The following is a 25,891-nucleotide window of genomic DNA, read 5'->3' as shown; positions in this document are numbered from 1 at the left end:
GCTCATCACCGTGTACTTGGCACTTAGGGTACAAATCGGCTATCCCTTATCATCACGATGTCCGCTGGACGTACGACGGGCCGGACCCGCTTGTTAACGTTTTGCACGCATACGCGTAGCCAGAAGACGAGACAGTTCCTTTGCTATGCCCCAGCTTAAATAGAGCGAGGGAGTGGGCATCTGGGGAAAAATCGAGCTACTCTAACCTTGTAGAGCAAGATAGACAAGATACGTGAAAGGAACGGTCCGAACAAAGGCAGACGGCACATCTCGTAGCATGCGTACATACGACAACAAGTAACACTGCGGCAGTGGCTAAGGCGGCATCCACGCTTTGCGCTCATTGACGCACACGTAGTACATACTTCATGTACATATCGCAGCCGCGCTGAAATAGAGGAAAACGCAAAACAGGAATGCTGTTAATATTTGAATACACGACCTTAAATGAACGTCTGTGTATTTTTATTGCTGATGCCAAACATTCACAACATTACGCGTTGTGTTTGTTTGCCAAAGTCTAACACCTGGTAAGCTGAGTTATGACCATGTGCTGTACGATGGAGAGCGGGAGAGCTATCCTCGGATGCGTTGTCGTACGTTCATTGATGTTTGCTCTATTGTCGACAAAATTGCCTTTTAATGTTACAGTAGCATATCGCAACAAAGGTACCAAGTGCACAGTCTTTTATATTTATAGGATAGCATAATGCGATTTTTAGTTTTTAGGCTATGCAGCAGAAACCAAAGCTTGACAATCTATATCGTAGCCAAACATCTGGGGCACATCTATCACAGCCAACAACAGTTAAATGTTAGTCACCGAGCGTGAAAGGTTCAAGGGCCTCTGCTATCGCACTCGTATATAATTGCGATCAATAGACAAAAACTATATAATTTACAAAGCTAGAGCTTGCAGCAGTAGTGCTCCTTATATAGCCACGTTTTCGCCAGAGATTTTGAATATGTTACGAATTGTGGATTTACTTTTGCTGATCTGCTGATTTTCTGCGGAAATTTAGAAAAAAAATTACCACTTTTGGCGAGCCTTTGTGTCAAGCTTAAGTGACACTTGCACGAAAACAGCATCCCATCTGATGAACGCAATACATGCATTTTTTTATACGACCTTATCCATTTCGGTCTACACCTTATGAAAACTTGCTCGCATAGCTGAGTGAACTTACTATAATATACAGATTTTCTATACAGACAAAATTGTTGCATCATATATATTTTAAGTATAAGTAGGTTCTAACTATATGAATCAGCAAGGATGTGGCCAGGCGTATTTGCGAGATGGTGAAGTTCCACAACCCAGAAGAACTGCAAGCTGCTAATCTGCAATTTACTTTTTCTTTTTTTATCAAAGTATACACCCGCAGTGTTTGTGGGTAAGTTTCACACCTTTGTTTCTTCGCATTGTTGCCTACGGCAGTCCGCTTATCCGGCTCGAAGCTCCCAATTGTAATGCGGCTATATTTCGAACGAACAGCAGAGACCATTCAGGCATTTGGCTTGCTCGGCCGCAAGAATGCAATTCCCGAAGCGCTGCGTCACTGCCGCCTTTGCCATCCCCAAACTGACTTGACCGGACGCATTTGTTCGACCATACCACTCCCAAACACTGTATTGGTTTCGTCCCGTTTGGACATCGTAGTATCCTATGCTGCGGTAGGAACAATAATATGGCGGAACGAATGTTAGCGAAAATAGCCGCTGTACGAAGTGCGGTGAAGTACAGGCTTCGTGGCGGGAGAACGTTTGCGAAGGGGTTACCGGAATGCGACTTCAAAATGGGAGCCATCGCTATGGCCAAATAGCATTGCGCTTTCTGTTCTCTTCAGCGGCCTTGGCAATACCGCTTTCCCGCATTCTCCTCTATCCAAAGAAGATGGGAAAGCAAGCGATTCGACACTCGGGAAAGAGGGTCTCGAAGGCCAACCCCCTCGGCTCTGGATGAGCGCGTTGCTTCTACTAGCTGGAAGTGGGACGAAGTGTAAGGATAAGAGAAATGGACAAGCAGCCGCATCAGTACACGATGGAACGCTGCCAATAAAGCATGCCGTGCTTAGATCCGATAACGCTATCGGTGGTAGCGGCCTAGAAGCACTTAATGTTGTAGAAAATTCGTGGACCCGGCATCATTATGTACAATTATTGACATTCCTGGCCAACGTTTTTTTTGTTATTCGGTGCACACTCGGTAAGTACAAACAAAAAATAATGTTTGCCATAATCGTCTATGCGGCGGCAGCAGCGACGTAAACGCTATGGCGTATATAGCTCTAATTAGTTTTCAAAAGTGCACATATAATGAGGTCGAGCGAGAGTTCTGTACTTCAGCGACTGGTAAATACAATGTGTGTATAGCCAATTAATTAGGCGCGATGCAAAAACTAATTATAGTTATATTAATAATAATAGTAATAATTATTATACTATACTCTTCGTACATGGATAGGTGAGGGGTTATATATGTACACATGTTTGTATGCATGCGTCGACTATCTGTAATAAACTAAGTATAATATTTTGTTCAAGCTTTTTGTGTTACAAAGCATTAAGATCAAAATGGTATGCCTAAAAAAATCTTGACATATATTCCAATGCAGACTGGGGAGAAAAAAAATTATGTTTTTGGCCATTCTCTCGACAACAGTTGAAAATTTGCGAATGATTTAACGGCCAAAGTTGTTTCGTCTTTTAAACAATAAACATGAAATAGAATTAAAAAATCGAATAGACCATAGTGACCATAGTTTTTAGAAGACAGTTAAAAATTTTCTAAAATTAACGCTCTCTTCCTGCTTGCTAGATTTTTCAAGCGGCGTAATATAGTATTGACATGGAATCGTTAAAGTCTCAATTAATTTTACCTAGAGGTAACGGGGTAGCCGAACAGGAGTAAGGGCTCAACAGAGCCATAGCGGCGGCTACAGAAGCACCAGACGATTAGCGCAAGTGATCGGAAACATGCTATAGACTTACAGGATGACTGAAACACTATCGTGGAAAAGCTGCATAACTCCAGCCGCCTTCCCGTGTTGACAAGTCTTTAAGATAAATTTTCGATATTGCGTTTGTCAAAAGCTTGTTGATGGACTGTCTAGGGTTTTTTTAATAGACTCGTAAGGCAATGGGGGTAGTATCATTAATCATTGAATATCTAAATCAGAGTAATCCAATAATCGAGGAAAGATTATGCAAGTGCTGAAGTATGTGATCCGTTAAGTAATGGAGAACACAGCTTCAAATTTCACAGTAAACTTACGTAAACTGAAACTTACTGAATGATCAAGGAGTTGCATTCGGAAAACTGTGCTGGTTTAACAAACCTAATGTCACAAAGCCGCGCTGGCCTGACAGGGTCATGCAAGAACGACAGCGAGTTCGAACCCTGTTTCAGGCCAAGCGAGTTTCAATTCGCTTTACGTTAGATTGCGAAAAGAAGCAGCATAACGTTAAGCGACATTGAGGTCCACTGTGTACATCAAAGGTGGGTCGAGTACAGGAAGTACATGGGTCTAGATGTTCATGGACCAAAGCTGACGGACGCTGTTTTTAACACAAAAGTCGAAGGTTGTGGCAGCCACGTGGTCTTGGTACGACCTAATAATAATAAAATTAACGTTAGAAAGGTTCGTTTAGTTGCTATTAGACTATTGGAGGATCCTCACAGTGTTTTGTGTGCTAGTACCACGACCTGCTTTGTTGAGAGATCTTGCCGACGGCAAAGCCATGGAAATGTTGGGCAGGTATTTTTTACCAAAAATAGCCTAAATCAGCTGAAATTAGATCTATTGAATATGTTATCCCGACTTGAATTAAACGAATGCTATTCGCTTTGTCCTTAAATCAGATGGAGTCGAAAAAAAGCGAGCTGAATAGTGAAACCGGTCCTAGGGATGCAAATAATGCATCGTGACGACATTAATTATAGGAGGATAAGCTAATTATATAGAAAGCTCAGAGTCTTATTTTATTATTCGTACCAAGAACATACATCGTCTATCTACAGGTTAGGTATAACATGAGAGCTAAAATAATCGCTCCGCCAAACTAGGTGCTCCGAAGAGGTCTCCAGTTGTAAAGGCCTTTTGCAGATAGGCATTCACTACGTTGCCGGATGATAAGTGGTTACTATTGAAACATTTGGTTGGTGAGACAGCTGTGCGTCACAGGTAAATTGATACATGGTCATTCAATAATCCACCTACGCTGGTATTATAAGGTTCATCGAACACATCCACCATCATCTTGCTCTCTATACCATCTATGTGAAGGGCAATAGACCGTATAGGATCCAATAGGATCGGGGCTCCTCAAATAGAATCTTTTTTCCTATATCTCAGCCAACCTACCGTGTCTCTGTTCCTGTGTCGTACAAAACTTTTTTGCCACTTGTGTAGCAAGTGGTAATTGGCAATTGTTGGCCGATAGACGACACGAGCCTGTTATCCTGACACCAGGAATCGATTGTGCCTTTCGTCTACTTTCTGCCTCATTGACTAGTAGGCGGATGACACCTCAGAACAAAAGCTTGTCACCACTTCGCCCTCATTATGTGTTCCCACCAAGTTGTCTCCTCTCGTACCCATGAACATCCCTTACCATCGTCCATCTCGTGGTGATAAGAGCCGGCTCGGCTAACATATATCCATTTTCTTCTATAGCCAACCAATTTCACTCCTGGCTGCATCCTGAAACGAGAACTGCGCACTTCTCTTGTCAGGGAACGAATAGCAGCCTAGACAGGCACAAAAAGCAACACATCGAAAAAATCCACTTGCTCCGACTCGCACAAATAGAGGCATTAATCTTGGCCTTGGGAAGAAAAGATCATTTCGAATGGAGAAAAGCAATATATCTGGAAAAAGAAAAATGATGATATCTAACCAACAAGAAAACCGCTTCTATAGCATGGAGAAACACGGTGAGGGAAGGGGTTAGCAAGAGAGAAAATGAGATAAAATCGATTACCGGGTACCTTTCATCTTATAAGCTCTGTCCATAAGGACTGGGACCTATTTTTTCAGCACGCGGATCTTCAGTACTATTTTTGTGCAACAAGACATGCAACTGCGTTGTTTATCATACACAGCATGTGCCACAATGCATATTAAATGTCTGTGCCATCAAACCGAAGTAGTGGTTTACAATACCATCAAATTAAATCGTTTTCTACCCGCGGGTGTAGTATGTTCTATGCAAGAAGGGACATTCGCGCTCTCTGAGTTAGAATTAGCTCATGTCTCCAGACCTCCATCTGGTAATCGGAAGCGAGCCTATCGATGGTAGCGTAATATTGAATCAGCCACAAGACCGCTTGTGTAATACCACCGGTCGCTATTCGTAAAAATATGTGATCCACCTGATGAGTTTTCCGTGCTATGTGCTATAAAGTTAGCAATGTGGATCGTGTATGTATGTATGTGTATTATAAGCTATACACATGCCTATTTGTAAATATAGTATTTTTAGGTGTAACACCTTATGGGTCTATTAGCCTCATTACCAGGCCCTTTCTGCAAGTCTGATGCAGCTCCGCTGCGACATACTGCAGCAGACGTACCGCTATCAAAACCCTGCAAAGATGTACTTGTGTTGATTAGCGCTGATCCAAGTGTGACGGGCGCAGACGAAGGAGCTCGTTTGAAGGCTAAATGGGTCAATTGCCCTCGGAAGCGTTGGAAAAGCTTCTTTACAGAGATGGAGATGCTAACAGGCCGCTTCATCGCACTCACGTAGGCAACAAGGCGCACACACGGACCTGTCAGCCACCTACACATAGACAGCTATTGCACCTTTCTGTACAAGCCAAAAATTTGCGACCTATTTGAAAGTTATGTGTGTGTGTGTGTCTATGTATGCAGGGCAAGAATTGCACACGCGCATCTGGCGTCGACTCCTCGACATGTATGTTTGCCCTCCTTTATTTTTGCATGGCGTTCGTTTAGGGAGCGAAACTAGCGCATACTAAGAGGCGTGCGCTCGCTCGAGCAAGCTTGCAGCTAACAAAGGCGCATTACTAGAGAACACGAAAGAATTAGAACGACGCGGAAAGCTTCCGATGGTGAACCACGCTATGTGCAGGATGCGCTCGTGTTAAATGGGAGCCTCAATAAGCGTAAGACAATCAACTCCGAGGAAGCATAGAGCCTGTAAAAATATTCAGATTACCACTGACTCAACGGAAACATAAGGAAGCCGTTCGTTTTTGTGTAATCATTCGTACAGAGTTAAAAGACATCTACCGTTTTCACTTGAAACTGCTATTTTGTCTGCATTTAATTAATTTTCTAAGTGCTGAAATCTTGCCGCTGGAGGCTTACTAAAGGTCAATTACCGGAAGGCAATCGGCGGCTATCGGAAATTGCTATTGTTTATTGTTAGTTGAAAAAACTAATCATATTCTCAGAAATAACGAATGATATATCCCGTAACGTTTATTCTAAATTCAAATGCAATAGCATTATGATAAATCAGTAAATCTCGCCACGAACGGGACTGTTAAGTGGAATATTCATACAGAGGTATACCAGTTGCTTAGCGGGTACCTGTGAGCTAAGCCTAACAAGTAGGTCTCTGTGGAGACATTTGTTGGATAGCAGGTTCGCGGCGAAATGCCGCCACAAAACGTGCAAAAATGCAAAAAGATTTTCACGTACGTGTACGTGAATGTGAGTTGTGTGCAACCGACTAACGTCATGAAAATATCACAAAAAGCGGCAGAGCATTATTCTACGAGAAAGTACATACTACTGCTGTGTATCTATTGAAATGCACAAGAAAACACAATAGAATCAAAGGGTTATAATTAAGCTAGTAATTACCTTAGCAGGACTGCGGAACGAGCGTCGTGTTTAATTCTGTCGATATTCAGATCAAAACACCGAAATGCTCAGATTCGCCAGATTGATCAAAGCTCGAATAGTCTTCCCATAGACAGACGGAGTCTTCATTAGAGACAAATTACATTTGCTTTAAGAAATACTCCTTATAAACCTCAAACATTTTTGAGACGGGTAAGATTTATTCTGTGAGCGAGCGGCCACAGCCTTTGCACAACTCGAGTAATCGTAGCAAATGTGCTACAACGGCTTCGATAATAGTGTATTTAATAGCATGGCAAAAAGTGGCATTCTGTATCGAGTCAAACAGCATTGAGAACAACAATAGCGAGAATTGCCAGAGAAAATACAAGGGTACAATATGAAATTAAGTGGGGAAAATTGTGATCGGCAACGGCTCAGGGGCTGGTCGAGGAGGTTCTTGGCGTCCGACGACGCTTGGGCCAAATCAGCCCCAAAGAAGCTATTTGTCTCAAGTGAGCAATCCGTCTACAGATACTTGCTCAACTCTAGCCCATTTCGCAAACCGGACTCGATTGAGTGAGTGTCTTTATCAACCCGCGGGAACTCCGGCCTACCGGCGCGGATCGCTGCAAGAACACGACAGAAAACGAGGAAGCACAACAAGACAGGCCATAGAACTTCAACCGGTCTCATATAAGAATGAACCCAAGTTCACTTGGGATGTAATGCGTGCACCTGTTATATATATTACCTACCAAAACGTCACTGGTATACTAGTGGCTCCTGCTGATGTATGTATCGTAGTTTTTTTTTTTTACTTTAGAATGTATGTATTTTAATTCCAGAATTCAGAACAAAAATCCACAGTACCGCAGGTTCGCTATATTATTCCGGATGAAACCAGCGCCATTTATGAAAACTCCTTATTATAGTCCATACACACCTCTACGCAGGTAGGCTTCTACACAGAACGGAAATCGACCCTTTCTTTTGATTGGAAAAGGCTCGCCCAAAGCGGGATGTTGGGATATTATGGCGAACAACGGCCGACACGGTCCCCTCCTTATAATGCGCCAGAGGATGCGGTCCTAGCGCATAACTCTTGGAATAAGTGGTCGACAAGTTCTTCATCTAGCTGCGCCACAAGTGGCGAGCTGAGGTTATGCTAAAATAGACGAAATATTTTTTTGGGATAAAGTGCTGTATAACTTAACACGTATCCCAGATAACTTCCATTTAATACGGTTAACTAAACTTCTATAGTTCGATTCTCTTCAATTTCAACTGCGATTGAATTGAATTATGATTACTTTAAATGAGGGTATGGTCCATTTACAGTTATGGCGTATTCTTTTTAAATTTTGCTTAGAAGCACGATACGAATCAAGCCGAAGTTTGTTTGATCCTCGCTAACACATTAAGAGGATGCTGTATATAGTTACATTAATATTATTATAGTTTTCTAAAAGCGATATTCGTTTATATTCGATGATGCGAATACACTAACGTGTACCCATATTAAAGCACAGGTTAATAACTAACTAAGAGAGTGTTCAGGTAACGCGGGCCTATTTTAGGACACTCTCGGTGCCGCCTTCATTACCGACGCTTGTGCAGGTTGGACAGAATTGCTATTAATTCTGGGTAATTCTGGTGATTAATACCTAGGTGCTAACGTTGACAGAAACAGTAATCATATTCATAATTCTGTTAAAATATGTGCGACAGAGAGACTAAAATGAGTGGCTTGAAGCCGTACGAACGCGTTCAATCTCCACTACGCAGCCAGTGTTCAAAGATGGGAAAATCACATTAATTGGTTGAGCCGTGTTTCGATCACACTATGTGATACCAAAATTACAACAATACACGAACGGTACCGTGTCATTAGTCCGTACAAAGAAATTTTCTCAAAGGCTAACAGCGAGAACAGATGTTTAATTGGACGTACAAAATTGATCAACTCCAGTCGTTGTGACTAGATGTAGCACACGATCCAGTGCCTGTTAACGAACTAGTGTTGGTCACTTGTTGATGCGAGCCGCTATAGCCCTTGTCTTATTGAACGCAAGGGACATATGTAAAGGACTTTCGAGATGAATTGCAAATCTGAGGCAGTTCGCAAATTCGACTTTGACGTACTACAGCTTATACGTATTCACTTCGGATCTAATGTCCATTGTTGCAGTCGTCTAACCGGAGAGACTTGCTTTTGTGGATAAGTGGCCTTTCTGACGGCGACAAAATGCTCACTTCGTGGTGCTTGTTTTGTCTATGAGCAAGAACAACAAGTTGACAACTTCTATTATGTAGATATTTCTATACTGTGTGTGAGTTATACCTAGTGATGTAGAAGGTCCATTGAGGTGGTTCAGTTACGCAAACACGGAGCGACTCGTTTACTCTAAAGAGTCATAATATTCGCTTCGGCGTTCAGGTTTAGCTTTTTTTCAATTTTCCAACACGTTGGCGGGCGAAAAATGATGTCATAACGAATAGTTGTAGACCTGTTTGATGTAACCAATACGAACGACTTTGTACATAAATGAACATCTGCATTTAGCTAGGTTGTGCATATTTCGTAGGGGGCATAAAATATAGCCGTAATGGTAGAGACATCAGTATCGCTGATAAACGTGCCAATATGTCAAGAGGGAGCGTTAACAGATAGAGTTATATACATTTATATATGTTTTAAGATATTCATCCGTTTTTCTCTTAAGTGGAGAAAATATTACATTGTTTGGACGAGTATGTGCATGTTAGTTTTTAGGTCATGAACGATATGTCAAAAGTTGCACGAACAGATGAAGGACGCAGCGGAAAAAATCATAAAACAATAAACACATCGTAATAACTCTATAGCTTACTATAAGGTGGGTTAAATAAAAATAGATGATGACGATACAATATTACCCAATAAAATATTTTTAATGTACAATAAGAATAGATGGTGTAAAAGTATTGTTGTTTCAGAAGATGAACAATGTATAAAGAAACACGTTTTTTGCTCTCTGTTCGTATGGGTTCTCGAACCGTGGACAACTTTTGATTAGCTCAACACTTTGAAGAAAAAAAAAGTGGTGTAACAATAGTTCTATGTTATAAAAAAAGTTTTGGCGCCTAGTGTAGGTAGAAGGGGATTCGATGTTGACTGTTTTGCGTTCATCATTTGCTGCTTTTATCAGGATCAACATAGGGCATATGCAGGGCGTAATTCTGTTCGAATACGCCGTTCTTTAATAATGAGGGCAGATGGATATAATACAGTTAGTTACAGTATATGCCGTGAGGTTACCACAAGTTTATGTCCATATTTTTGCAAATGTTACCGAGATGTAAACAAACAACAGTTCCTAGCTCCGACGCGATTGGAGAATAAAATCCTTAGATGATAGTTGACATTATTATCTGTCGTCGATCAATAGCTTTCACAAATCGATTTGGCGACGGCAAAGCCCGCGCGCGACAAACTATGGAAACGACTAGGTCGTGAGAACCACTAGTTATATCGCCGTGAGAGACCTGCCGGTTGGAGGCCGGATTCCCCGGGAGGTAGGCTACCCACAAGGCAACCGCTGATACGGCCAGCAGCGTCAGTTTACGGTGCTTATAGGAAGGGGAGCTTTACCAGAACGAATGGGTGTCGACGGAGGAGAACGTAACTGGCAAGAAAGACCAGACGTGTGCCGAACGCGGAGCGAGCAGCCATACACCATACGAAATCGTCAGATCCAGATCTTAAGGATTACGCAAGCTGAGTGCGCACCACAACAGGAAGAAGAACTGCCAGGGCGTAAGGACTGCGGCACCTTCTGGGGGCACTTAGTCTGGAAACGCTGTAATGGCAAAGTAGATTCCTTTACCCGACAACATCTATCGATTTGTGTGCTGTTTGTTATTTTCGACTATCTTTCTTAAATGTCTTAGAAAGTTCATAAAGCCATCACTTTAAAAGCGGTACCCGTGTTCTTAATATACTGGACTATATGCATTTTTATAATATTTAATAAATGAGAACTATTCTGTATATTTGGCGAAGAATAAAGCCAGTGACAGTCTGATAGAGGCTGGCCTTGTACGATTTATAGGCCAAAACGCCTTGGTCAAGCCCGGAAATTCAGTTTAGCATATGCTTAAATGGTGCCGAAAACTATCATTTTCCTCGTAGAGAAACATCTCAGCTAAAAAAGCGACTTAATTTTAGGCACATTTGTGCTTAAGTTACAGCTCGCACCCACCATTACGACCGTATATAAAATAGGTAGATCTAATTAAATCTGATAGCAAGTCGATCGCTTTTGTTCGGGACACCAATGTTAGGTGTATACGTACAACGTAGAGGATATGCTAGATAGGGGTGAATAAATATGTACATGAGAATATTTATAGCCGCTAGTTAATCAATGTATGGTGGGGTTTGCTATTGGGCAGACGGAATGCCCTCATCTGCCAGGGCCGACAATGACTCCCTAATGGATAGATACGTTAAAATTTCTACTACCTTGACTTGTGCTCAATTGAAGAAACGAATATATAGGCAAGTCCTGACAACTGCTTAGTAATATCAAGGACAGCCAAACTAGATCCTGACAGCTTAATTAACTCAAGAATTACTTCTTGTCGTCACTCTATCATTGTGCAACAATAGACGCAGCTTAATAATCGCCACATGTCTATACCTTCTGATATGAATAATTATAAGTGTATTTTTTGCGATTCTTCAAAACGGTAGGCCTACTTCTCGCACCCTCTCGTCTTGTTATTCAACAGGTGAGAAAAGTAGAGTTCTGCTATGAGTACATTACTGCAATAGATGGTTAGAGATAAGTAGAAAAGAGCCATATATTGATTCCCATCCGGCCCAAGCACTCGGTATCTCGCTATAGCAATATGTGCTAGATTCCTATTATGTATTCCTATAGCGTCTATTTGAACAAGATTATAAACAGTGCGTCCGAGTAACTTTGTGCAACTATTGAAATCCAATAGCTCAATATTCCTCTGTGCATTTGCCTTCAACCTGGGTCAACGGTACCACTAGCTATTCTCATTGTTCCCTATTCAACCTAGATACCACATCACCGCTCAACGTTGCATCTGGAGAAGACAATGACCCTAACAGTTTTGACTTTATCAAAGAAAACATCGGTACCGAATGAAGGCTAGCAATGCAAAGACTAGTAGGAGTGAAGTTTTGCTAATCGATTCCAGGAACATCCAGTTCTTGCGAACTCACTGAGTTTTCGAAAAGGCCCGAATTATTACGTCATTACCGTGACTACTTTGATTGGTTTAATGTAATTGAATGAGCTAACTTTCGAAGACCATTTCGTTTTGGATAGAGAAGTAATCGCTTCATAGTTAGAACATGAAAGCATTTACATTCTGTCATTGCGGATCCCCAACGCCAAACGTATTTATGATACCGATAAGCTTCGACACCTATAATTTACGCTCCGCTTGCTATGCTCCGACTGAGTTATTAGAAAAAAAGGCCAACAGGACACCATTTTGTTAGAAAAACCTTTATAGCCGCTGTAGTTTTTTGAGTTCGACACGAATTTTTCATACAAGTAGAACTTTTTCATAAGTAGAAGTCTTTTTAGTCGTTATTCTTTAAAACTAAGTAATTATGCCTGTAAGGCTTTAGCGACAAGTGCCCAACTTGACTATAATTAAAAGTCCCCGAAGAATGCAATCTATTAGGTCTGCATCTAGAAATTTCATCGAGCTTACGTCGTAGCCCTCTATCAGTCCATGCACGGTGCCAATGGCACCCTCCTATGCAAATAAATCCTAATATTCTATGCAGTGGCCTTCTTATAAGGTCAGACCAAGTCGCCTTTTCAGTTGGTTTACAGCGATTCCTTTACTGAACTGTGAGAGTAAATATTTATGCGTTTGATTAGAGAAAAGCAGACGCGACGCTTGCTACATGAGTATTATAATACGTATGCATTAAAGGATTTGTTTTCAAAACCAAATGCTCTAAATAGGCATAAATCTCGACTCGGTTGCTACATCGTTGGCTGGGCAGTAATCAAATGTTTGCTAATTGAGACGTTTTTTGCTGTACGTACATATTGTCCAAACAGAAGTAGAAATTTCTCGTTTGATTTAACTAATTTTTAAATAAAAATCTTAAATAAAGAAGTATTAGGCAATGAACAAACAGTTTTGATTAGCGAAATTGTGGCTACTTATTAGCAATGGGCATGTCGAAATCCGAATTCAAGTTGTCTTTGAAAATCAGGACGACATGTTTCAATAGATAATAGTTTTTTTACGTTGGAGGAAGTTGTTGAAGACTGTCGTAAGCGCGTCATAAGTGTATGAGTATTTAACAGCCATAAAAAGTGTAGTTGAAGCCGGTGGACTTCCTTGAAAGAAAAAAATTAGTTCAACTTCTGTGCGGACGACGATCTATCGACAAAGAATTGATAACGACACTAATAAAGATATTACAGTAGAGTTATAGGCCTCGGGAGGCAGGGGGAGACACCTTCTATGACAGGGGGCAAATACTATTAAAAAGGCCAACAGGGCCAAAGGAATACATATGAGTAGAGGCTAAATGGCTATGAAGCCAAACGCATACCTGTCGGTCTTCTCGGTCGATTTCTAAAAAACTTCAGAGACGCAAGTTGTTAGGCAGTGCAGGTCACAAATGGAAGGCACTTTGACCTTCCTCGTTGATCTTCTGCAATTCTCTCATTACCCTATTTTTAGTGATTTACTGCATTACTTTAGTTCCTCCATTATATTTTTTTTTATTTTATCGTTTTGGTCGCTCAGTTATTTGCGGCCACCATTTCTCATTGTATTAAGAGTTTACATAAAAACGATGCTCCATTATTGTGACGTTGGTATCGCGTTGACCTATCGATTGAACCATTTCTTTATACGGGCTTTCAACTTTTACTTATAGTGTTGTCCTCGTACGACTATCAATTTAATGTTATCTTAAATTTTGATTTTAAGTTACTATGCGCATATCGGGTTGGATGAGAAAGGGCACCTTTCAAAACATTTCATAACGACTTTCCAGATAGAAACATTGCAGAAGGTGGGTTTTTTTCTCGAAAATTTAACTTTGCATGCACTATAGAATGTTCGAAACTTGAGACGGTGTGCGCACTGGATACTCTACAATCTTTTAATTTTTTTGGGAGCACGATTTACATCAGTGTTTCTGGTATTTTTAGTTTTTGGCACGCAATAGATTCTTGCCAGGCGTGCCGTTCTTACTAGTTCTTGTCAAGCTAAATCTGCACCCAAAGGAATAAGAAAACATATACTTGAGCCCGTTTCGAGATGGCTGCTATGTTCACGCTCTCGTACATGTATATGACCAGACCTTTATGCTATGCAGCATGCAGTAGCTATGATTAGTCGGTAAAATATGGGGAAAACCAAGCGTAGAGCTATATGCATGATTCCTTTTCTCAGGATATCGGAAGCACAACAGCCCTCAGTCGGGTTTTCCAAACAAGCGAAGTAAAGTTAACCCCTTGCGAACTTCCGTGCCATAAGCCGTATTTCTACTTCTCGGTGAAGCATGCAGCCATTCCAAAGTGTTCCTATAGGTAAACGAAATAAAGTTTGCCGCGTTGGAAGCGTTTGTTGGAAATTTTAAATTAGAATTACCTAAAAAGGAATTTTCCATTATATCTAGAATTGGCTTCATTTGCATATGAAGTTAGCTGTAGGTTGGCGCAACTGTTCCACGGAAGCAGACAGAATCTTTCGATTGTAGGACCGGTTAGCAGCCATGCACCAGTAATAGCGGTCTTTGGAAGTGAGTGCATATATCCGCCGGCTGAGGCAAGTTTGTCCTCGAATAAATGAAGGATAAGGAAAGGATGGAAATCATACAAACTTTGAATCAACTATTATTCCTGTATGTATCGATTGACTTCATTCTTCGCTTGCATTGATAAATGCGCATACATATTCGTGCAGCGGTATCCTGTTCTGTATTCAGCTGCATTTGGCATCTATTTTAAATAATTGGCTTAAAGTGATGTTATATATAAATATATATCTATTGTGTAAAGCTTACTTTTTTTTAATTGTCAACAAAAGATGGAAGGTCTGTTCAATATGATGAAATATGCTGGCTGCATAGAAAGGCAAATATGCGTGGACGCTTGACGCAGAGTCTCGTAGCTAGTAGAACTTTCGTATATCCATACATTATCAGCATGCTGAAGTTTATACTTAGATCTAGGCCTTTACGGGACCATGATTAGCTTTAGGTTCATCTTTTCTGCAATGTCTCGCCCGTTCGTTATCCAACCATCAGACTCAATTACGTGAAAAAAAAAGCAGACACAAATAGAAAATATTGTAGTTAATTGTATGCGTCGCAGAAGCCACGAAACGTAATTTATTTGTTCGGCAAATACGCGCCTTAAAATAACACTTTGAAAACACTTCCAGCGTCAGCCATTTTTCAACTCGAAATTTTTCAATCTAATCTATGCGCCTGGTGTGGGATTGTTATAGCGTACCATTTAGTTTTGTTGTTCCAATGTGCAACACAATAGGTGTTACAAACATCTCCTTATAACACGAGATGGCTAGTTGCGGTGAGGTAACTCGTTATAAACTTCATTCCAACCTAAAGCTTTGAAGTCTGAACAGCTGACTTCAATCCTCATTGAAGCTAATTAAAACCTAACGACGTTTTAGTCTGTTGAGCTCGAACCAATATTCAATGGCCTTATTCTCCTCGCGCCATTGCGGGGTTGCCTGGCTCGACGCAAAACGAATGGCCCGAATTCTAATTCATCCGATACCTCATTCCTCCGTCCTTCATTTCGGCGGTGTTGGGAGTTGCTTAGTCACTCAAGTAGGAGTGACTGCGTCAATCAATTTGTCTCCGACCTCTCCTGCCTAAGTTATATACCATCATCGCAGTACATACAGCCCCGCACGCCTGTCTGTCTTTGGCATTACTCCAAAGTGGATTGGTTTTTTTTATATGGGAACGATGTTGAATATCGGCAATAACAACGACAGCAATCGGAAACAACGATTTCAGTCAAAGGCTGGACGATGTTCTAGGTTATTTGTTTCGCATTGTTGTACATCTGTGATTGATTACTTTGCCGTCTCAGTTCCATGTTCCATTCGCCGACCTTTTCACTTTAAAACTGTTTACTTCTTCTATCTCATCCTACCGCAATCGTATACAGGCACAACACCGGCCTGAAAGCTAGGTGCGAACAAATGCCGTAGAGCAGACTATTATTACTATAAAGAGAAGAGATAAATCAGCAACGCCTGGCTGGTATCCAACACAGGCTGGGCCTAGATCGTAAGGCTCTCTTTACTGCCAGAGAAGTACAGCGACTTTTCATCATGACTAAGTTCCCGGCAAGACTAGGGTTTCAGCCTTACCTTGCGCGGTATGCCATTGTTTGCGAAGAATAATACAACAGCGAGAGCAATAACAAACGACAACAACGTCCACGACGACGACGAATGTGTTGAAGCATCTGCTTCAACGATGTTTCAAGCTGCTATGCAGCAGCTTTTCGACACCCTGGAACATGATTCACTAAGATCCTTTCTACAGGACAATAGAGTGTAGATCGCGCCAACTATACAGATGTAGGAGCAGATGCGAGGAACTGTTGGCTGATATTAGTGGTGATGACAACATTCTTGTTTGTAGCCGGCCCGCCGCCGAAGCGTCTGGGGAAATGCATGAACTGGGTTTTATATGGTCTGTAGCGTATAATCATATTCTGCGGTAGCAAACATAATTGGTTGGAACAAAAAATGCCCATGATTAATTTGGTAGTATGTGTGAAAAATATACCTAAGCAATAAAAAATTCATTCGCAACGTCAGTGGCCAAATTATTATTTGTTTTGCTCAGAATGAGAAGCTTGGAGGAGAGCAATATGCCCCACTCTGCTATGGTGCCTTGCGCGCGCAGTCATAAAGTTGCTCAATATGTAAATTCCAGCGAAAATTAAGTCTGAGTCAATGAGAGAAGTAAATAATAAATCCATTCCTTCGAGCTTTAGTTAAGGAGAAGCACTCGCTTTGTGGTCCTTCAGTTTTCAAATGAATAACAGTTCTCAAAGCTATTTACACGGATCGAATTATTGCGCTATCGTAAAGCTCATTAGGTACCAAATGGACACATCTAGGCATTTGCATGAGTTTATTGCTGAAAATAGCTTATTGGGTAGAAGGTACATGACGTTACATCTAGTTAGCGATGGATTAAGGTCAATACATAATGGTGAGAATAGCTAATAATTGTTGTATTAGTACCTCATATTCTAGGTCTAGGATCGAGCTCGTTCCGTGCTGAGAACTAGTCGTCTGGTGGCGTGTCTAACGGCGATATCGGACGTCAAAGCTCGAAACACGGAGTACTTCAGATTTTGAACGGATTTCAGCGAAGCCCGCGTCTCACCCACGGCTGCAATTCCATTTTTACTAGCAACACGGCACACAAGCGGATTAAAGACGATAAACAGAGATGTTCTTTACGCGGCATGAATTTATATCTCCTCTACCCACGCATTACCTTCGGCGCCGTCATCGTTCTTAACAGCAACAGTGCTGTCGCCACCAGCAGTCATCAGCTAGGTAGGTTCTGGTGTTGTCGCTTCTGTCAATGCGTTCCCGTGGATAACAGGAAAATGCCTTCGCTTTGCCCTTCTTCTTTTTGTCCCGCATCTCCCTGTCATAGTTCAGTCACTCGTCATATTTCAGTAACCTAAGGCAAAAGCGCGCCAAGACGGCGAGGAAGGGGTACAAGGTGAAGCCACGTCTTAACTGAAGTTCCAGCTCGAGATCCAGCTCGCACACTAGCCAACAATGCTAAACAGACCGCCAGGGCTATTGGCTCCGTCGCTAGATTATACTTGGACGCCAGCGCTCCGTTAGGTTTGGCCGAGGCCCGTGGAGACTTCGCAGCGGAGCAACGGCGACAGACATAATAGAACTAGTAGCATTTGCTGTCGGCTTCTTGCCTTCGGCTGTCGAGCGAAGGGGAAAAATAGGATTACGAAGAAGCAGGCAAAAACAAACGAACAAAAGATACAACAACGCACGAGCGGAGGCGGGTAGCCAGGGGCCGCTACAGACTCCGATGAACCATCCGCGGTTACACGAAGCATGCATCGATTTTTCTTGGTTTCTTTATGAAAAATATAAAAGTCCATTTATGACAATGTTTCCGAACGCCGTTAGAAGTAGAGCGCTCTTGGTAGTCGTAACCTAATGCTGTTGAACTTTTTAACTTATCTTCTTTTTTGTCTAAATTCTTACTTTCTACTCAAATCAAATATAAAACAAAAACTGAAAATGTGCACGTTGCTACATCAAATACGGTGTTTCGGCTTCTTAACAATTCTAATTATAGCGATGTAATCCGCTATAGACCAGCTAAGCGGAATAAATATGTCATAAAGTACAGTCGAATGGATAGATATAAGCCAAGGAAGGGAGATCACTAATGTCATATTATTTTAAAAGGCCTAGGATGTTTGCGCACCTTCATTCTGCTTTTTTTTTTTCGATTCGCCTTCGAAGGAACATGAGTTCGTGAGTAACGCTCTAAGATAGCTTGACTTTTGTATCTGTTCTAGAGTTTGAACTCACAGTCCGTATTCCTCGATTTGGCTAATCTAGCTCAACGGCTTCAGGGATCTATCTTCCTCGCCTACTGGAACCTATGGGCCTTCGTCCTTTTTCTTTAAAATAAAACTAAAATAGGAAAAGTGAACGATGTTCAATCGTCAGTGTCCTTTCACGTTACCTTCCCACGTAAATTCCAGCACTACAGATTTCTAGGTAAACTACTGGTTTCTATTATCTTCATTCTTGAGGCTGTGCTTGTCTCCGTTCAAAATGACAAAGGTAAAAGCATCTCTACTGGCGCTTAAATTGCCGCACAGACTTGCAATGCCATAACTTCAACTACGAATGGTTAGAAAACCATCATGATTTAAATAAGCGAACTTCGGTGCTTCTTGGCCGTACGACACAACGAATGCTGAGTCCCTTGTTGTATCAAGCTAGCTCTATAAGTGAGATTATGCGTCACGGGCAACACAGTTTTTTCGAGACTTGTACTATAAACATCGAAAACCTTACACAAATTTTATTAAATATTTTTTATATTAAGCGTGAAGGCGACGTGCGTAAACCTCATATTCTTTACAACTATTATGAAACAATGTGCAGTATGAAACGCGGTCAAAATAACTGTATTGTTTTTGATGTAGCTACAATATACCGAAGATTCTTCTAACTCGGTCACCCTCCTCGATCATCAGAGAACTCGCAAAAGACAAAGGTGACGATAGTTCCTCTATTTATATCCGATTCGTTTACTGTATTTGGCAAACGGCTTCCATTCTGTCTTTTCGCGAAACAACGAGCCTGCACTATTCAGTGGCAGATTGTTAGGCAGTCCTCATTTTATTTGAAGCCGACCAGCCATCGACTGAAAATCGTATAAGCCAGACGAGCTTTTTTTTGTCGCTAGCTTTTTCATGCGATATGAGCTTCAGTAAGTACTTAAGGTACGCTTAATATTTATGGGATTAAACCCAACAAACGTCTGGTGTTCTTTCCATTGCTTTAGACATTCGTAGAAACATCGTGTGCACTTCTATGAAAATTAGAAGCGGTAACAGCGCGCATTTGATGGCATACTCTAGCATAATTTTGCCATGCCATGTTTTAAACAGAGAGAGGTTTGAACACTGAAAACGAGTGATATTATTTGTATACATACAACCATTTTATTCATAGCTCTTCTGTGCATCCACCATTTGTTTTTATATTAAATAGTATTAATCTTTCTTTTAAACTGTAAATGTAAATAAATTAAATAGGTTTTCATTTTCTCACTTGTTTACACCACCGCCATTAGAAGAGTGTCAATAGACCCATTTACGGGCTTATCGTGATTTATACACTGCGCATTGTTGCAACCATACGCACGTATTTACCTTATATCCTATTTTAGGGGTCATCTCAAGCTTTACCGGTTTACTTGTCCACTATACGTAGACAAAATTTAATCTACCAGGCTTAAGGAATGCCAAAGTCATATTATGTACTGGCAGATAGAGGAGGCATGCTGATAAGTTTGCTACCCTACTCACCGCAAAACGTACAACAGTGGATTGCAGGTTGCCAAATACCATCAGATGATCCTTTCTTTAATAGGAAAGGCTAGGAAGACACTGGTCTTGTCGAAGACATGCTTCGATCAGTTGAGTTATCCCGAAATAAAAATATGGAAACGACCTCAAGTAGTAGACGCATGACGGTGTTTTTTGATGGATTGTGTGCCTTTTTTTTTAAAGATTTTCGGGATTGATAGGGAATTTTGCAATTAGCGTCGTCGAGAAATACTTGTACTTCAGTAATCTCCCGATCATCATCATCATCCCAATCTTCTTATAGAGCGTCTCTTCCGTACCAGATAAAGTTTGATACTGCGATTAAATGTCCGTTCCACTAGCGCATTAACGACCCTTCCACGGTCTGGTGACATTGTTGTCCAAAATCCTCCCTTCCAAGCCGATTTGTCCACATCAATCCAGCTCTCGCGTCGAGCGCTCAAAATCCTCCAGGCTCTATATACTTGACGCACCTAATTAGAGCGTTTGTACGTTTCGAGTGTATGTATATGACTAAATACCGATCATAGTGAAAAATGACGCCTTCGGTCGAGCAACAGCAGCTGGCTCGCTAATACAAATAGGCTAATAGACGTTAGAGACAAAGTGGTAGGCCTGCAGGTGGAATTACCGTACAGATCTGAATGCTGCACTTCGTGATGCTGGCGTTGATAATGCTGGTTATCTTCATGCTGATGCTCCGCCTCAGCGCCTCGGACGGCTCGGAGTGCTTCCTCGTTCACAAGTCGCGACCGGATATCGACGACGCGGTTCTCTTCGTCTGATACTTCCTCGACGTCTCTACGACTCTTTTCTCCGAGATGTCCTAAAGCTGTGCCATTGGCAAGTGTCAGGTAGGCCCGGTTGAGCTCTTTACAATCGAACCACCATTCAGCGATGCTGCGGGGATACGCCGGAGAACCGCTGTCAACCTGTAAATAGATAAAATGGTGGATAGAAGAACTAGACGAATCTTCTTTATTGTTGTTGCTATATGTTGACCGCTTTTCCAGTTGGATCGCTTTAAAACTGCACATTCAGGTAATACGAATTGCGACGTCATCGTTGATATCATATGAAAGTTGGCAGTACAACATGTCCTAAAATTGTTTGAAAGCTTTTATTCAGGCCTAAGAAGAAGAACATATAAGGAATTTCTACGAAATTTTACGACATACAACAATTTTATTTTAATAAAAGCACAAATGCTGTCGAGACCTAGCAAAAATGGACTCTTTATGTGCAAAATGCGTTATCGGGAGAAACGACCCGACCACGGTCCCTTCGTTCGGGAAATTTTGACGTTTAGAAGATGCTTGGTCGACCATTTAGCAGAATTATTTCGAAACTTCAGCGAGTAACCATTATATCGCCAAAAAATTAAATATTCACCACTAAACAGCCCTAAACCATTTGAAGAAAGCTGAGTACAAAAGAAGGTCGACTTTTAGGTGCCGCGCGAATCAACGCAAAAAGAAAATTACTAGATTGCATTTTCATCTGCAAAACTCTACGAATGCGTAACCGAAGCGAGTTATTTCCAGAGCGGTTGATCACGAATGGCGACAGACCGGATCACAGACCACAATAATATGTAAATAAAAAAAAAAATTTGCCCCTTAATTTGTGGAAAAGCCCGGACCCAAAGGTGAAGCATTACGAATTGCTGCCGCCTGGCGGAACGATTAATTCGAAAATTTACGATCAAGAACTAACGAGATTACAACGAACCATGGAGAAAGATCACCCGGAACTAGCAAATAGAGAAGACGTTGTGTTTTCACCATGATAACGTCAAGCCACATGCATCTTGCCCAGCTGCCTAACAAAAATTGAAAGGATTTCAATGGCCAGTTTGAATGCGTCCGCCTAGGGGCCTAGATTTGGCATCGTCAGACAGCATCTGTTCCGTTCTCTGCGAACCTTCCTTGGTACTGTTAATTTAGGAGGGATTCCGCTTAAAATCGGTTGTTACCTTTTCGACAGTGCTATATGCTTCCTTTGTAATTTTATACATTTTTAGTGAAGTTTAGGTATACAGATAAAATCGTCTCCTTGGCATTAGATATTAGTTTTTATCTAGCAATAGAAATAATACTTAGAGTCGAAATACAAAATTATCTATTCGGCTGCTACTCACAGTAAAGTCCTTATCATTGAATCTGTAATAGCTCTGTCCCTTGAAGAAGTACGTGTAGCCATTCTGCCACTGGAACGCTGCATTAATGTTAGACGGAATGCCTTCCCATACGGTGGAAATTTCCTGGGGGTACCTGCTGCTAACAGGTATTTTGGCACGGGAATCATATCGCCAGTACTGGTCGCCCTACAAAAACATACTCATCACGGTTATAATGGGGAATTTTCGTTAATTCATTGTTCTGTCTGGGCGTAGAAGGTCCTAACAAAAGATAATAGCATTCTGCAGGCCCACGCTTCGCGACGAAAGTGCAATGTGCGGCATAATGCAAAACCTTCAGCACAGCATAAATCAGAGTCCGACAGAGCCCCAATAACAAAGTTGTGTCGGATGGCCCGTCAAGCAGACTAATCGTAGCACTTCGTGCTGCCATTGGCCACTCTCAGCCGTCAAACAGTGGCTGGCAAGGGTTACTACTAGATTTGTATTTATTACAAATATAGTGTTACTCAAACGAAAGCAGAGGTCAAACTTACTTTGGCCTAGATGCAATTTTACATGTTTTACACCTGATCAGAGCACATTAGCCGAAACGTAATCGTTACATGTTCAAGCAAACGTTCAGTCACTGCCCTTCTTAGTTTTTTTTTTTCTAAGAACTCTTTCTTTACATTTCGTTCAGTATAAATCTAGTTTAAAATAAAGCGAACTAGCAGCTAGAGGTGACTATCATATTTACCTTGAAGAAGTAAGTTTTGCCGTTGCCACTCCATACAAATGCGGCGTCAATGTCATTCGGGATGCCCGAAAAGCCGACGGAGACCTTCTGCGGATAGCCGGCAGAAACGATTTTGTTTTTGAATCTCCAGTATAGTCCGCCTTTGAAGAAAAAGGTTTTTCCGTCCGACCACGTAAGGGCGGCATCGATGTTGTTTGGTAATCCAGGCCAATCATCATGAATTCGCCGTGGATAACCTGAAGCGATACCTTCAGGTTCAAGTTTCCAATACCACTCGCCCCTAAATACGTACGTCGATTTATCTTCTGTGCGTGTTATTGCGTCAACTCGGGCATCAAGACACACGTCTGGGCCGCCTGATGCAGGTCGGGCAGTTGTGGGTCGTCGCGTTTTTGATTGTGTTGGTGTTTTGCCTGCAGACGAAGACTTCTTTGGCCCGTAGAGCGACTGAATACCTAACAACAGCAGATTACTTCGGTCAGTTAATTGGTGCTGGAGATTATCTATCTCCTATGAAAGACAAAGGATGTCGTGACTGAGCTGCTATAAGACGCGGAAGTCATTTAAAGAGACTGGCATACCATATCGTGCCATATATATATACACATATGGTGTAATTTCATACTGGTCAAGAAGAAAGCTAAAAGCCACACGTATGATACATGTAATGAAACTACTATCTTAATGATGCACATGTGTACCTTCAATGTCATCCTTATCAAGCTTGAAATTAGGATCATAGCCACGATAGAAGGGAGCCATGAGTGCTCTACGGATGTCGCTGTGAGAAAGTCCAAGGGAGTGACCAAATTCATGGGCTGCTACCTGCGTACAACATTTTTATGCAGTTATTGAATTTGTAAAGTATAATAGTTAACGATATGTCACTACGTTCTATATAGTCGTCACTGCTCGCGCGTTCATCCTTTCTTTATAAAATGGGCGATATTTTATTTGTAGTTTTAAATCATTCCCTTAGAGTTTTGTCTCTGCTATTACACACATTTGGAAATGGCTGAACTACTTTAGTTACCTTCTCAATTCACGTTTGGAACAATAAAAATAAAAAAAAAACAGTTCGAAGCTAGAGAAAAGCTTTGCATAGTCCAAAAATAAGTACCGGTTCCCGCCAGCCACCTTTCTCCTGTTTGACAACTATTTTCATCGAGCTGATTGTGTCTCTTCTTGGCGTCATACTATATGGCTATTTACCTACCTATCTACCTGTTAATCTGAACATCTGTTTATGATCTACTATTTTCAGTTGATTAGCTTTGTTTGTTTCAGCTTATGCTGAAGACACAAAAGCAGCGGTCCATGAGTAGAAAAAAAATTCCAAACTAATTGAAACTACCGACGGACGGACGATGGAGAAAAACGGACTAAAGCAAAGAAGGCATCTTCTAATGAGCGATCACTGAGCAAGCCTTGACTGTTTCGTTTTCTCAACGTACCGCCTTTAGCCTCTTTTATTCGCTTTTCAGGTTGATTCATTCGACGAACTTCAAGGGAGGTTCAGCCAGACATCAAAGGACCTGGCACGGAGCTCGATGGGGCATGCGGCTTCCCTACACGGTGTAGTGACAAGTGCCTATGGGTGCTTTTCTGAGAGCTCATGTTATTGTTTTCTGTGTGGCGCAGGTAATACTGGTAGAGCTATGCTAATGATGCTGAACGCTTTTTAAGCCTAGGTACACGCATAGGTACAGGCATTTATGTGCCTTCGTTCGTATATGACGTTACCTGAAAGAGATTTATTCCTCCGTATTCATTAATTGTCCACTTTTCCGCATCATCGAAGTGAACATCGCCTCCGTATCGCGGGAAGAAGGCGTGTGCGAGAGTTCCTCCTGTTTAGTGACCACAAATAGCAAACACAAGCGATAATGTAAAGGGAAAAAAACGCAAGACTGGCGTATCATGTCTAAACAATAACCTTATATATATAAGGTTTAGTGAAAAATTATCTTTGCTTTTAGGTATTTCAGTTTATTGTAACTGTCAAATAAATGGAAGTATCTCAATCAAAGCAGCGTTTGTTTCCTTCGCCCATCTTTTCGGTGGTTCAGGTATCCAGAAGGTCGCCCTTGAGAGCGATACATTTGTCGTTCCTGGCTAGTCTGCTTTGACCGGGACAGCCATAAATCAGACGGAGCGATGCCCGGGGTCGCACGCTAGGTAGGGTAGAGTTTCTCATTGAAGGTCCGTTAGCGTTTGCTGGGTCGTTTAAACAGCGTGCAATGTAGTATTTTAATACAGAAAGATCGCTTCGGGTTATTCTTTGTCTGTCCGACATCTTTTCCTGCTAATTTCGTGCTCAGACAGATGAGCTTGTCTTTCTGAACAGTCTCTTTCCACCCTGTTCTAAGGTGATAATAATAACATAATATAACACTCCCCTCTCATTCTACCATACGCGGAGATATAGCTTTTGACCATAATTAATTTTTCGTGGCGTCGAACTAGCTTTTCGGGATCCAGCCATTCCGCTTTGAGGTTGGGGCTGTCGTAGAATTTCATCTTGTGTCACCGGTAGCTATGTATATAGAAATGAATTTTTGTCGTTCGAGCCACTAGAGCATACCGCTAAATGGTTAGTGAGGTCACTTTCTTTGAGTTAACGGAGAACGCATTTTCTACTTTTTCTGCATGGTCTTCTAACCGATTCGTAGCAGTATACAACGAGCTCTCGGGTTGTTTAAGCTCGTCGTCGTTCATTCGTTGTAGCCATCAGGAGCGTGATTTGTCGCTCAAGTTCAAATCTCCAGTTCAGAAGCGTTTACCCCAAATTGGCAGGTACGAATGTTTACCGCACGTCCGCCCTTTACATAGCACCCATTTTTTTCAGCGGCAGCTGACTGAGCGCACCAAATCGCCGTTTCAGAAGACAGGAACTGGGTAGAACAGTAAAGCACATATCAAACTGTCAAAACAATCACCCTGTGAAGTTTTAGTTAAATGCAGACAGGCGATCCGTTGTCTAGCCTCAACTTTTCTTATTCGTATATAAATAAACCGTTTTACA

The 25,891-nt window shown here is 41.6% G+C and overlaps 1 protein-coding gene and 1 long non-coding RNA gene across 4 annotated transcripts in view; one reads left to right on the top strand and one right to left on the bottom strand.

Annotated features, from left to right (window-relative positions):
• Window positions 1-2,029: 2,029 nt before the first annotated feature.
• LOC111254154 (uncharacterized) lies at window positions 2,030-24,895 on the top strand. The gene is made up of 3 exons (XR_002674950.2): window positions 2,030-2,206; window positions 17,112-17,435; window positions 24,351-24,895. It is a non-coding gene; the product is annotated as an uncharacterized LOC111254154 (long non-coding RNA).
• The window catches only part of LOC111254153 (matrix metalloproteinase-20-like), a 44,717-nt gene continuing 38,403 nt past the window's right edge, over window positions 19,578-25,891 (bottom strand). For all 3 annotated transcript variants that reach the window (XM_086974305.1, XM_022814709.2, XM_086974306.1), the window contains 5 exons: window positions 24,610-24,716; window positions 23,568-23,691; window positions 22,867-23,321; window positions 22,128-22,313; window positions 19,578-20,919 (listed from right to left, as the gene is read on the bottom strand). In XM_086974305.1, coding sequence (XP_086830431.1) covers window positions 20,512-20,919; window positions 22,128-22,313; window positions 22,867-23,321; window positions 23,568-23,691; window positions 24,610-24,716 — 1,280 coding nt within the window. In that variant the 3' untranslated portion in view covers window positions 19,578-20,511. The remainder of the gene's footprint in view (window positions 20,920-22,127; window positions 22,314-22,866; window positions 23,322-23,567; window positions 23,692-24,609; window positions 24,717-25,891) is intronic.

The sequence above is a fragment of the Varroa destructor genome, unplaced genomic scaffold (genome assembly GCF_002443255.2).
Source record: "Varroa destructor unplaced genomic scaffold, Vdes_3.0 BEIS01000007.1, whole genome shotgun sequence".
NCBI lineage: Eukaryota > Metazoa > Arthropoda > Arachnida > Mesostigmata > Varroidae > Varroa > Varroa destructor.
The sequence above is the reverse complement of the archived record's forward strand: the minus strand, read 5'-3'. Positions and strand labels throughout refer to the sequence as shown.